The sequence below is a fragment of the Physeter macrocephalus genome, chromosome 17 (genome assembly GCF_002837175.3).
Source record: "Physeter macrocephalus isolate SW-GA chromosome 17, ASM283717v5, whole genome shotgun sequence".
NCBI lineage: Eukaryota > Metazoa > Chordata > Mammalia > Artiodactyla > Physeteridae > Physeter > Physeter macrocephalus.
In genome coordinates, this window is record NC_041230.1 from 38,009,014 (window position 1) to 38,023,538 (window position 14,525).

The window sequence follows — 14,525 nt, forward strand, 5'->3', positions numbered from 1 at the left end:
AGCTCTTCCAGGGTGAGAGTTACTAAAGACAACAGGGTCCAAGAATGTTAGCAAATTCTTTTGAGATGAGGAACTATAGAATCTAACTTGACTAAGAAGGGAGAGAGCTTCTAGAATTGGGGTAAAAAGACAATAGGGTCAGCATGTTAGAGGTGTTGATTACTACCATCATAGTGGTGGTAATAGGCAAACAGAAAGGAGCAAATATAATGCCTTTACATTATCAGCTCTTGAATTGAGAGGACAATATAAAGGCAGAGTCCTAAGGGCATTACATGTAAGAATGGAAATCAGTGGGGCTCCAGAGTGCAGGGAGATATTGGATTGGACTGGAGCTGTCATAACTGGCTTTATGGTTGACAGAATACAAATCAGGTGGCACACACTAACGAAGGAAGAGTGGACACACAGGAGTGTTTGGACAGTCCTTATTCTGGTTGATTACTGCTTTTTGTCTGTAACATTTGGCTTTTTTCACTTTTTTTCTAAAATGAAATTTTGAATAAAGTTTTTACAAAGGCAAATACATAACTGTGAATTTTTTTAAAAAACAAGTTGAAAAAACTTTTTTAAAACACCCATATTCTCTTCCACTCTGTCATTCTCTCCTTTTAGATCCTTTTGATCCATACATAGATACATCCTTTTAAAAATAGAAATGGGACCATGCTATATACTAATTTTGTAACCTGAACATTTTTATTTTCCTTATCAGCAGATAGAGTTTAACAGAATTTTGATAGCTTTTTAGTATTCTACTGTATGACCCTTTGTTATTTTAGAATTATTGTGTTTGTCTTTTTAACTTTATGAATTCTTTATATCAGAGATATATATATATCTTTATATCAGAGATTTTAGCCATTTGTTTATGTTGGGGCAATAATTCCTTTTTAAATTTTATAAAAATTTTAGATATTCATAAGTTGCATGTTTTTTATTAAAGGATTTGTTAATTTGTTTCCTTTTTGGCAACCCCCTAGCAATAGGGATCTGACCAATATCAATATCCAATGGAGGAATAATCATTAGCTGCAAGTGGCTGATTTAAAAAAAATTTTTTTTAAATTAGGGATTGTGTTAGTATTATTTGTCCCACAATCCATTTACTTTGTAGAATGAAGACAGTTAGCAGCATATGTGTATGATTCACAAATTACCCTTACCGCAGATGGTAATAGAGCACACAGCCCTTCCTTAGTGGTGCTGCCTGAACTTCTGCCCAGCTTCTAGCTTCAGAACTTACAATGTGGGAGACTCTATCCCCACCCTAGAGGAAATGTGTCTCCCTCTAAAGCCCAGCAGAAGTTATTTGTACTTGGGGGTACCATCTGAGCTCTGGTTTTTGGAATCATGGGGATTTTTCAGAGCAGTGTTAGAGGCCAACTCTCATGTATAATATTTTGCCTGTGGAAGGGTATATTCTATGTTCCAAATAGTTGACTGGACAGACTGACTTTTGTATTGTGGTTTTGATTGGGAGAAAAAGCCTGCCTTACAGTCAGGAGATCAGATCTCAGCTCTGCCACAGACTGTACCTACTGATTAACCTCTATAAAATGATATAATACTAAAGCAGTGGTTTTCAAATCGCTTAGGTTGTTTCTTTTTCAAATAAAACCTTACGCGAAAAGCCAGTGTATGAAAAAGGATGAAAGCTAGCTTGGGTGCTGTCTTTGCACTGGAAAAGGAAATCCAGAGCTCTTTCTCTTTACATCCTGTTCTTCTACATCCACCACTTGAAGAAGAGTGTGAGGCTTCTCATGGTTTGAAAACCACTAGACCAGTTGATTTTTTTTTTTTCTGTATGCCTCTGTTCATCAGCATTCTAAGTTTGAGAATTAGCATGTGTAATACAAAAGGTAGAGTTATTCTGTTTCTAAAACTCATCTCAATGTAGATATTATAAGATCTGTTTAACTGTATTTCCCTCCAAACAAGAATAAATTACCATAGACCAGCAGTGAGGACTTCTTATGGTTTGGTCAGGTTGGAGTCTGAATCTCTTATGGACAAAAGAGTGATACTTGATTTGGCAGAGTGGAAATGCACTCGATTTAGTAGAGCAGAATTCTCAATCTGGGTACCAGATGTCAGTCAGGAACATAGAAATAAAGATTGGATCATGCCAAAAAGATGGATGTTATGCTGTAGTTTTCAGTCCCTCTGTCTCCTTTTTAGTGCATGATAACCAACCACTTATGTAACCAAGGGCCCCACCTGTTCCATTCAGGATTAAGGGATGAGAGTAGGCTTTCTTGGATATTCTCCTTCCTTATGTAGAAATATGACTCTGGATATAGGATTCACTGTAGCTTTCCTGAGACCAGAGTAGGAGCTGAAGTAGAAGACAAAAAAATCCAGTAGTCCAAGGACAAAGTTCTAGTTCTGCCAAAGTCAGAAGAAAAGTAAGTGCATCAAGACATTAGGGGGAAAAAAAGAAAAGAAAAGAAAAAAAAGACATTAGAGAGGTCAGGAGCCAATAGACATGGTGAACCATACTTGAAATACTTGAGCAAGAATCAGAAACTGGATGGAGGTCTGGGTCAAGAACATGAGCATTGTGGCAGAAGCAACAGATTGGTGATATACCTTTCTCTTGGTCCTTAGGGTTGTTGTCTCATTGTTAGAGGTGGGCTCACCAGTTGCCAGATTTAGAGGCTAAAGCAGATGAATAATGAACCCATCCTGTTGTAGGAAGCCAAGCAAAGTGCAGAACTCAAATGCACCCCAAACAAGTGCTCCATTAATTACCTCTTCTACAGTAAAATATACTATCAGGGCTCTCTTAATTCTTACCTTCATTTTCTCAGATTGAGACCATGCTTATGTGAAGAGACTTGTACTTGGCAAAGGTTTGATAGATGGACAGATGAGATTTGACCTTGCTTTGGGTCTCGTTATTTTCCTTTGACATAAAATGGAGTTTCTTATATTTTGTGAAGATTATGAAAATTTTAATTATGTTAATTTTTAGTACAAACTTGGAAGGAACAATGAGATGTGAATTTAGGAAAATTATTTTTAAATGTATTATAGCACTTCAATAGGAGGCTAAAGTAGATAATTTTTAGAAAAATGTACTGAAGTGCTTGCCAAGAGAAACAATGACATCAGTTGTTTTGACACACAATAAATTAACTGACGGTTCTTTTCTGTTTTGATATGCATATTAAATAAAATAAGCAAAATGCATTGATTCCTACTTTAAGCAGTCCTTTCATCAAGTAGACTAATCCTAAATCATGGATCTGCTACTTTTCTAACGTCATAAAGGATGATGATTGGTATTTGTAACCTCTTCTTTCTTGGTGGAATGGTGAAGTAGAATTTCCGTTGGTAATACAGTATACTGCAGTGAATAAAAGCATGGACTTTGGAGGCAGAAAAACCTGTGTTCAAGTCCTTATGATACCACTTAGCTGCTGTGAGATCTTAGTGTCTTTAATCTCCTCTTCAGTATACTCATCTATAAGGCAAGGATAATAATAATCCCTACCTCATAATGATCTTGGGGTTTTTAAAAAATTATTTGTTTTTAAATAAGTAATATATATATACATGGTGGAAAACATTCAAAAGGCCCCAAAACTTAGACAGTAAAAAGTAAATCTTCCTCATGCTCCTATCCCCTATTCACCTAGTTTCCCAGCAATAAACACAACAGTTATCAGTTTCTTGTGCATCTTTCCAGAGATATCCGCACATATATAAGCAAAAACGTGTACTTGTGTATATGCGTATGTATATATACACACACAATATTTTACGTGAATTGTGACATATACACATGTCCTGCAATTGAATTTTTTTTTTTTTTTTTTTTTGGCGGGCCTCTCACTGTTGTGGCCTCTCCCGTTGTGGAGCACAGGCTCCGGACGCGCAGGCTCAGCGGCCATGGCTCACGGGCCCAGCCACTCCGCGGCATGTGGGATCTTCCCGGACCAGGGCACAAACGCGTGTCCCCTGCATCGGCAGGCGGACTCTCAACCACTGCGCCACCAGGGAAGCCCTGCAATTGACTTTTTTTTAACTTAACAACGTGTCTTAGAGATCTTTCCAACATCACTTCATAGAGGTCTATGCAGTATTAGTTTTTTTCTTTTTTTTAACTTGAATACTTTTTTTTTTTTTTTTTTTTTTTTTGCGGTACGCGGGCCTCTCACTTTTGGGGCCCTTCCCGTTGCGGAGCACAGGCTCCGGACGCGCAGGCTCAGCGGCCATGGCTCACGGGACTAGCCGCTCCACGGCATGTGGGATCTTCCTGGACCGGGGCACGAACCCGTGTTCCCTGATGTGGGATCTTCCCAGACCGGGGCACGAACCCATGTCCCCTGCATCGGCAGGCGGACTCTCAACCACTGCGCCACCAGGGAAGCCCAGCTTGAATACTTTTGAAGCAAGAACCACTCCGTGTTGTCTTCTATTTACTGGTTTCACATATTTTATATTATCTGCCTTCCCTGAAGGCATTTGAGTTTTCAACCCCTGGCTTGTGTGTGCACTACAGTTGTGTAGCCTAGAGTGAAGGCCTTTCATAATTATTTTATGTATTATGTAATAACATTTGCATTAATCACTTTCTTTTCAGTTTTGATGAAGCAAGAACACAGAGAAGAGATTGATTTGTCTTCAGTTCCATCATTGCCTCATCCTGTCCAGACCCAGAGGCCTTCTTCAGATACAGGACACCTACATGACAGTGTACTGTCTGCACAGAGAAGCTTGGTTTGTCCCATCCAGCTAACATATGCATCCATGGTAACCTCAACCCATCTGCCACAGTTGCAGTGTAGGGATGAGAGTGCTGGTAAAGAACAGCATATGATACCTTCTTCAGTTGTGCACCAGCCTTTTCAAGTCACACCAACACCTCCTGTAGGGTCTTCCTATCAGCCTATGCAAACTAATGTCGTATTCAATGGACCAACTTGTCTTCCTGTTAATGCTGCCTCTAGTCAAGAATTTGATCCAGTTTTGTTTCAGCAGGATGCAGCTCTTCCTAATTTAATAAATCTTGGCTGTCAGCCACCATCATCCATACCTTTTCATTCTTCAAATTCAGGCTCAACAGGACATCTCTTAGCCCACACACCTCATTCTGTGCAGACCTTGCCTCATCTGCAGTCAATGGGATACTGTTGTTCAAACACAGGACAAAGATCTCTTTCTTCTCCAGTGGCCGATCAGGTCACAGGTCAGCCTTCCCCTCAGTTACAACCCATTACGTATGGTCCTTCACATTCAGGGACTGCTACAACAGCTTCCCAAGCAGCCTCTCATCCCTTGGCCAGTTCACCACTTTCTGGGCCACCATCTCCTCAGCTACAGCCTATGCCTTACCAGTCTCCTAGCTCAGGAACTGCCTCATCACAGTCTCTAGCCACCAGAATGCATTCTGGACAGCACTCAACTCAAGCACAAAGTACAGGCCAGGGAGGTCTTTCTGCACCTTCATCCTTATTATGTCACAGTTTGTGTGATCCAGCTTCATTTCCACCTGATGAGGCAACTGTGAACATTAAACCTGAACCTGAAGAGCAGGAACCTAACTTTTCTACAATTGGTCTTCAGGACATCACTTTAGATGATGGTAAGTTCATCTTTATGCTTTGAAGCAGTGAAGATCCAGGAACGTCCTTCCCTTAAGAGTCATGAGAAAGTTACCATGGATTGTTTATTGGCATATGGTTGGGCTTTTTAATAAGTTGTTTTTACTAGAAATATGTTGATATACGACCCTGAAGATAGACATGAACATATATGCTTTAAAGTCTATTTTACCACTTATATTTGTTGGGAAGGGTGAGACCTTGAGTAATAACCTACCACCTATTTGTGATGGAACTGAAGATGTGAGCTTTTATTGAGCATTTTTCCTTTCAGAACATACAGTGAGGTCACAGTGTCTAGAGAATGGAATTCAGAAGTGTTAATTCATTAAACATTGCAGAATGCCATCTCTTTGCAAGGCACAGAGTTAAATCTAGGAATACTAGGAAGGTATGAGGATAGAGTTCTTGTCCTTGAGGAGACTCACACAAGTAAAGAACCTGCTTCTCTGTGGCCCTGCCAGCTTGCTGAGTCAGATAGTGGTGATGGTACAAGACCAGACTGGTTTGCTGCTGCTGGTACAGCTGTTGGCACCATGATAAAAAGAAGCTATTTATGTAAATGTAGCAAGTTGGTATGTAGACCTCTGTTTTTATGAAATCATAAATTGGACAGCAAACTCTGGAAATTAATTATTTTAATAATTGAAAATTCCCCCAAGGTAGGTAATAATTATAGAGTTTATTCTTGGCTTTGTCATTTATATGGTAGTGAAATTTTGTCTAAATAGGAATTCAGTGAAAGCTACCTGTGTAAGTGTTGTACAATATGAAAAATTTGAAACATAGACACAGAATTTTAATTCTCTCTCTGATTCTGTATTAATCTGTAGAAAAGTAACTCTAGGTCAGCCATCTCCTTTATACATCTGGAGAGGCTATTTACTACTTAGTTGCAAAGCTGGTTTTAAATTCCAAATTCCAAACATAAGGGAAAAGGAAGGTAAATAAAATGATAAAATGTGGGAGCCCCCACCCTACCCCCAACCTGGCACCAGGGCTTTACTGTCAGATCAGTCAGTATACAGTGATGCAGTAGGTCTTAGTCACTTACAACCAAGATATAAAAGAAGCACATTGGGAGATCAGCAAAGAGATGTTAAAGATTCTATAAGAAGGATTCAGAGAGGCTTCCTTGAGGAGATGACTTTTAAGCCAGTCTTGGAGGATGAGTATATTTTTCAGTAAATAAGGATCAATCACTTCTTATCCTTTTGGCTAAGAACAAGTGTAGTATCAGTAAATGAGAATCAAAGGGAAAACCAGACAACAGAAGCAGAAACATAGAGCTGTGTCTGGGAAAGCATGATTTTCTGTGGCTGGAGGGCAGATGGCATAGTAGAGGACGGCTTTCAAAGCCACAAGGGGATATGCCAGGTCATTTGTGTATAAACAGAAGGTATGGCTGTAAACAAGCAAAACCTACAATTTGCATAGCATTGTTATCTAATTTAACTCTTACTAATCCTCTAGATAGCTATATTTAGAGAATCAGACTTTCTGAAGGTCACATAACTGGTAAGTAGCAGAGCTGAGACTGGAGGCAGGTCTTTTCAGTCTAGTCTTTTTCTTGCAGTACTACAGCTGTCCCCCAGCAACAGCAGGCCGTGGTGGTTAGAACGAAGCGCTAAAGGGGATCCCCCAAGCTTTTTTAATTCCTAGAGAATAGTGGAACATTCTCTAGGAATACATGTGCAGAATTTCACTGCATGAATATATGTTCACAACAGCATCTGATCTGTCACACTTGTATTGCTTTCAAGGTTTGTGTTTAGAATTTTAATCCCTGAAACAAAGGGTGAGACCTGGAGTGTGATAACCTACCACTTCAGTGATGTCACTGAAAACACAAGATTTATTAAGCAGGTCTCATAGCTGCTGGGTATTCCAGCTCATTTTCTTTCCAAATGAAGACTGTTTTTCTATAAAGACACCAAAGCTGGAACCTGCTCTTTCTAATTTACCACAGATTGAGTGATTTTTGGGGGGACAGCAAATTGGAACTTTTAGAAAGGTTTTATGGAATTTTTATTTATTTCATCTTTTGAATATGTGAAGATTCTTTTGAATATGTGAAGGTGTGTTGCAGAAACAGAGAATCTGGAAAAATGAGGTCTATGAGGGCAAGTATAAAAGCAGTTTCATTTTTGTTCCATTCACAATTAAGCAAAGTTCCCCACAGAGGACAAGTACTGGCTAATGAATTCCCTTATTGCCACCTATCAGGAGACTTGATAGAAGCTCAGTAGTGGCGCTTCCCTGGTGGTCCAGTGGTTAAGACTCTGCGCTTCCAATGCAGGGGGCGTGGATTCAATCCCTGGTCGGGGAACTAGGATCCTGCATGCTGTGCGGTGCAGCCACAAAAAAGCTTAAAAAAAAAGAAGCTCAGTGGTGCTAGCAGTAATTAAAGAGGGGGTGGGAGAACTAAAATACACTCCTGGGCACCTGAGATTATTGGATGTATAATTTTTGCAATTTACATTTTGATGCTATCAAATATCAAATGAATTTTTGATGTTTGCCAACTGACTCATTGATTATGTTATTTGGATTTGCCTTTTTTTTTTTTTTGGATTTGCCTTTGAAGGTAAACTAGAGGCTTAGAAAATCCTACAGTTCTGCAGAGTTTTAATATAAATTCATTAAAAAAACAATAATAACATATTTCATAGGCCTTGAACTCCCTAGTACTTGGAACTCTGTAGTACTTGAATGGCCCTTTTCTGGTAAGCTTTAAAAGTAAGCCATAAAACATGCCAAAAAGGATTAGAAGTACTTAAAGCGAACTTTGCAGTTAGCTTGATCTCAGGTTTTATTTTAACTTTTCTATATTGTGCTAAGCATTAAGTACAAAGTAATTTCCACTCCGCAACTAGAGGACACAAGTAATTTCTTTAAATTTGTGTTATACTAGTTAAATATACTTATCATCTATTCCTAGTAACTTTCATTAATTCTATTTGTTTTATATTTATTTACCCCTTTCTTTTTTATCAAATTAAAGATTAAAACAAATAAAATATCCTTTTTATTTCTGAAATTTTTAATTAAGATGGAGTCTGTCAAGAATCATTCAGGTATTACTTGACTGTTACTTTTGGAAATATGGACATTAACACCTTAATTTTTTATTATAAATTCAGTGACATTTAATAGAGAAGACATTAGTGTACCTCAGCTCAGAAATTCAAGACTTGTAGAACTAAAAATACTCTAATACAGCTCCCCCATTTTATAGATAAAGAATCTGAGTTTTACAGAGCTTAAGGTATTCATCCAGGGTAACACTGATTTAATAGCAGAGTAAAGACTAAAACCCAAGTCTCCTGGTTCCTAATTCAGTACTCTAAGGGTTTTTTCAGTATCTGCAATCATGTTTTTCATCAGTCTGTGGTTTGAGACTGTGGATGTAGAGCAAGCAGAATAGATGAAAGAAAATGCTGTTTTCTCAGCAGAGCCTTGGTTTGTGAGAGGGGCCAGGGCAATCTTAAAATTCTAGATTCTCAGTATAGATGAAGTTTTAAAGGCTCTCTACTCCATCCTCATCTTTCACACTGGAATTCATACTCTGGTATCCCTAGTGATATTATATTCCTGTTGGTCTCTTCATCTCCAGATTCTTTGGAACATCTCAGGGCCTTTTAAGTTCCAGCTGCCCTTGTTTTATGTGGGCTCTGATGCCTCTGGAATCATGCAGAACAAATCTAATCATTGTTCTGTAATAATCCTTCATATGTGTGAAATCTTGATCTCTTTCCCAAGTCTTAAAAACACTCCAGCAATTTCATCCTTCCCTCAGCCTCACTAACATGGTAGTTCCCTTCTGCTTGAACCCTGGTGTTTAGTTCCTTTTCACAGGGCGTGTCCAGAAGGGAACACTCTAGCCAGCTCAAAGTGGATTGGGACCGTCACCTTCCTTGTTCAGAAGACTTTATTTATCAGTTTGGTGTTAGGTCAGGGGATTTTCTTAGCTTCATCTTGCTGTTAATTTAGTGAGTCATAAGTACTAGTCATTAAGGCTTCTCTGGTGGTGCAGTGGTTAAGAATCTGCCTGCCAATGCAAGGGACATGGGTTCAAGCCCTGGCCTGGGAAGATCCCACATGCTGTGGAGCAACTAAGCCCGTGTACTACAACTACTGAGCCTGAGCTCTAGAGCCCACAAGCCACAACTACTGAGCCCACGTGCCACAACTACTGAAGCCTGTGTACCTAGAGCCCATGCTCCACAATGAGAAGCCACGACAATGAGAAGCCCGCGCACCGCAACGAAGAGTAGCGCCTACTCACCACAACTAAAGAAAGCTTGTGCACAGCAGCAAAGACCCAACACAGCCATAAATAAATAAATAAATAAATTTATAAGTACTAGTCATTAGTCATAACTAAATCACATCCATTCTGTATGCCACCCCCCACCCCTCCACCATGGATTTTTACATATGTTTTTGGAACCCAGGACTAAACTTTGCAGTTATCCTTGTTCAGTTTCATTGAGGTGATTTTGACCCCTCATTGTCAATCTTCCAAACTCAGAAGAGTCCCAGAAGCGTTTCTCGTTTTCAGAGTAATGTGGCTCCCTCCTCAGGGGGATTATTCCTTGGGGTAGACGCAGCAGCAGAATACTGACCTTTACCAATTGATGTTCTCTTTCAAGCAGTCCCCTTGGAAGGCTCTAATATATACTTACTCAACCAATTATTGTTCAAAATTCTTTTGCTACTTTCATTTTTCTTTGCTACCTAAGTGTACCATTGCCCTTGCTTGGAAAGCATGTGCTACTCTGTAAAATTATCAGTGAGTTGCGGTTTTTTTTTTTTTGCGGTACACGGGCCTCTCACAGTTGCGGCCTCTCCCATTGCGGAGCACAGGCTCCGGACGCGCGGGCTCAGCAGCCATGGCTCATGGGCCCAGCCGCTCCGCGGTATGTGGGATCTTCCCGGACCGGGGTACGAACCCGTGTCCCTTGCATCGGCAGGCAGACTCTCAACCACTGCGCCACCAGGGAAGCCCTATCAGTGAGTTTTTACTCAGATGTTAAAGTTTGTGTGCCTGGAGCTGTAATTTTTCCTAAACACTTCTGTGCATTATGGTGTGTATGTCCCAGATTTGGACCAAGTGATATACATTAAAACAGTACAAAAATATAGAAATTGTCACAGCTGTGTTTTAAGCATTTTAATTAAGATTATAGTATTGTTAAACTAGACTTAGACTTTTAAATACAGGCCCATTTAATTTGTGATTGAGCTGAATCCAGTAAGAACTTTCCATTAGAGTCCCTCAATTCCCTCTTGTCCTCCTTTGTTCACAAACTAACAGAACCATAGCTACAGCTCTTCAGCAGAGAAGAGGGTACATGTTAAATATAGCCTGACCTGCTGCTGTGGTGAAAACTGACACTGCCACTTGCAGGCTCTGTGCAGTAACATGCTGATCCTGAATGTAGGGCAATTGCTAATTTGACCATAAACAGGGGCTCTAGACGTGACCTCTGCTGCTGCAGTTCTATATAGGTGACAAGCAGATGAACCTGCTTTCCAGTTGCAAGGAAATGATAAATACAAGATTCAGGTGATTAACTTGGATGGGGAAATCAGGAGACTGGTATGGAGGAGCAGAATGGTAAATATTATTGTCAGTGTGCTAGCTCACCTGTTGGATACTCCTTTACTGGTGTTTATTGTATTTAAATAAATAAAACAAAAGAAAGCCATGCATAGCCAATGATGAGAATGGGTCCCAAATGAGGTGTTGAATCACTTAGGGGCTCAGTAGTGGAGGGAGGTAGATAATACTGAACTTTCTCTTTTAACTAGGACTCTAGGTAACTCATGAATACTCTTCTGGGAGGCATACATGTACCATCCAGCCTCAAACATATTTATGATGGATAATTCCAGAGGCAAAAACTCTCACAAGTAATACCCAGTAGGCTTTGGATCATGGCTTATGCAGAAGGGATCATGGTGGGGATTCAGGACCTTAGACACAACCACTCTTGGACATATAATAAGAAAATTTAATTTTTAGACCCAGTGAAGCAAGGGCAAGCATTTGAGAAGACCTTTTATTTCTCATATCAGGTGTGTCTGTGTTATCTCACATGGCACAAATTAGTTATATTGCATATGAACAAAATTTTTTCCTTGAATCAACATGACACTAAAATTTATACATAAACTGGGAAAAATCCAAGAGAGGTTACCAGTAAATAGCCAGCATATCACAGCATATCAGATGTCTTCAAAATAAATTCACTTCAAAAAGTGTATTTAAAAATAATTAATGAATTAATTTTCTGTCTAACATGTATTGCATATATGTTTTGCCAGTTCATTTGTTTACCAGTTTTTAAAATAGTGTTTTGATCTATAGAAATGTAAAATATTTAGGTGGTCCAACCTAATATATCTTTTCTTTTTTATTTCTGTTTGTTGGTTTGTTTGTTTTTATTTTTGGCTTCATTGGGTCTTCATTGCTGCACGAGGGCTTTTCTCTAGTTGTGGTGAGCGGGGGCAACTCTTCGTTGTGGTGCGCGGGCTTCTCATTGTGATGGCTTCTCTTGTTGTGGAGCACGGGCTGTAGGCACACGGGCTTCAGTAGTTGTGGCACATGGGCTCAGTAGTTCTGGCTCACGGGCTCTAGAGCGCAGGCACAGTAGTTGTGGCACACGGGCTTAGTTGCTCCACAGCATTTCTTTTTGATTTGTGCTTTGGGAATCTTGTTTAGAAAGACTTATCTCACCCCAATGTTATACAAAGTTCCCACTTATATTTTCCTCTAGGACTTGAATGATCTTACTGTTAATATTTAAATTTTTATTTAACCTAGACTTTATTGGAGTATAAGACACTGAGTTGTAAGATATTGAGGGTGGGATCTAAATTTAGTTTTTAAGTACTTTGCTGGTTGCCCCAACACTATTTATAGTATGTATTTCATTGATTCTATTGGGCACTTTTTATTTCAAACATGTTAACATCTCTGAAACCTGGATGTATCTGTGATAAATAAATGTTTTACAATCTAAAAATAATAATAATGAATTATGGTTACTGTTTCTTGATAATAAAACTTTTTTTTGAACACTGTGGTAGACACTTTGCTAGTAGCTCATTAGTTCTTCCCAACAATCTGTAAAAAGTGAATTATTAACCCTATTTTCAGAGATGTGGCTCAGAGAGCTTAAGCACTTTACCAGTGTTATATGACCACAGACACTGGGACTGGCATTTGAATCCAGGTCTGTCTGAAATTTAGATCATCTTGCATGTGTTTAGCGGCTTCTGAAATAACTATAGTTGATTATATAATCTCACTTCTATAAACACAGTAAACATAGTAACTTTCTGATGTCTGTCAAGTGTAAGATAAAAAGCCAGTGTTTAAAGATGTATTCTATTTAAAAATTCATATCCTGTTTCTGAGTTCCTTTGGAAATGAATCATTCACAGGGACAAAAATATTTTATTTACTTATTTTTTATTTATTTATTTTTTTGGCTGTGCTGGGTCTTCGTTGCTGCGTGAGGGCTTTCTTTAGTTGTGGCGAGAAGGGGATACTCTTCGTTGCGGTGCACGGGCTTCTCCTTGCAGTGGCTTCTCGTTGCAGAGCACGGGCTCTAGGCTCGTGAGCTTCTGTAGTTGTGGCACACGGGCTCAGTAGTTGTGGCACACGGGCTTAGTTGCTCCGCGGTGTGTGGGATCTTCCTGGAGCAGGGATCGAACCTGTGTCCCCTGCATTGGCAGGCAGATTCTTAACTGCTGTGCCACCAGCGAAGTCCGTACAATTTTAAATACAGTAAATAAACCTCATTGATGAGGTAACATTTGATCAAAAACTTGAAGATGAGATGAAAAAACCTTGAAGATGAGGAAATTACCAATGTAAATACCTGGGGGAAGAGTATTCTAGGCAAAAGGGACAAGCAGAGGAAAGACCCTAAGGTAAGAGCATGTCTGGCTTATTGAGGAATGGCAATGAGGCCAGTGTGGCTGGAATATGAGGGATCTAGAGGGAAAGTAGTAGGAGATGTGGTCAAGGAGGTAATGGGGAGCCAAACGTGTAGGGCAACAGTTCTCAAACTTTTTGGTCTCAGGACTCCTTTTTTTTTTTCTTTTTAATTAAAGTATAGTTGATTTACAGTGTTGTGCGAATCTCTGCTGTACAGCAAAGTGACTCATTTATACACACATATACATTCTTTTTTTATATGCTTTTCCATTATGGTTTATCACAGAATATTGAATATAGTTCCTTGTGCTATACATTAGGACTTTGTTGTTTATCCATTCTAAACGTAATAGTTTGCATCTACCAAACCCAAACTCCCAGTCCATCCCTCTCCTTCCCCCCCGCCCCCCTTGGCAACCACAAGTCTGTCTTCTATGTCTATGAGTCAGTTTCTGTTTTGTAGGTAAGTTCATTTGTGCCATATTTTATATTCCACATGTAAGTGATATCATATGATATTTCTCTGTCTGACTTACTTCACTTAGTATGATAATCTCTAGTTGCATCCATGTTGCTGCAAATGGCATTATTTCATTCTTTTTTATGTATGAGTAGTATTCCATTGTATATATGTACCACATCTTCTTTATCCATTCATCTGTCGATGGACATTTAGGTTATTTCCATGTTTTGGCTATTGTGAACTGTGCTGCTGTGAACATAGGGGTGCACGTATCTTTTTGAATTATAGTTTTGTCTGGGTATATTCCCAGGAGTGGGATTGCTGGATCATATGGTAATTCTATTTTTAGTTTTCTGAGGAATCTTCATACTGTTTTCCATAGTGGCTGTACCAACTTACATTCCCACCAACAGTGTAGTTCCCTTTTCTCCATACCCTCTCCAGCATTTCTTTGTAGACTTTTTTTTTTTTTTTTTTTTTTTTTTTTTTTTTGCGG

The 14,525-nt window shown here is 39.2% G+C and overlaps 1 protein-coding gene across 5 annotated transcripts in view; it reads left to right on the top strand.

The window, feature by feature from the left end:
• Nucleotides 1-14,525, top strand: part of NFATC3 (nuclear factor of activated T cells 3) — a 133,149-nt gene that overhangs the window by 98,156 nt on the left and 20,468 nt on the right. For 3 of the 5 annotated variants that reach the window (XR_003676490.2, XM_024124837.3, XM_024124838.3), the window contains exon 9: nucleotides 4,592-5,593. Coding sequence is in view for 4 of the 5 variants with exons in the window: in XM_024124837.3 (XP_023980605.1) it covers nucleotides 4,592-5,593 (1,002 nt within the window). In the remaining variant the exon portion in view is untranslated. Of the gene's footprint in view, nucleotides 1-4,591; nucleotides 5,594-12,100; nucleotides 12,635-14,525 lie in introns of those variants that run through there. The other 2 variants (XM_055079354.1, XM_055079355.1) reach the window with 2 other exon arrangements.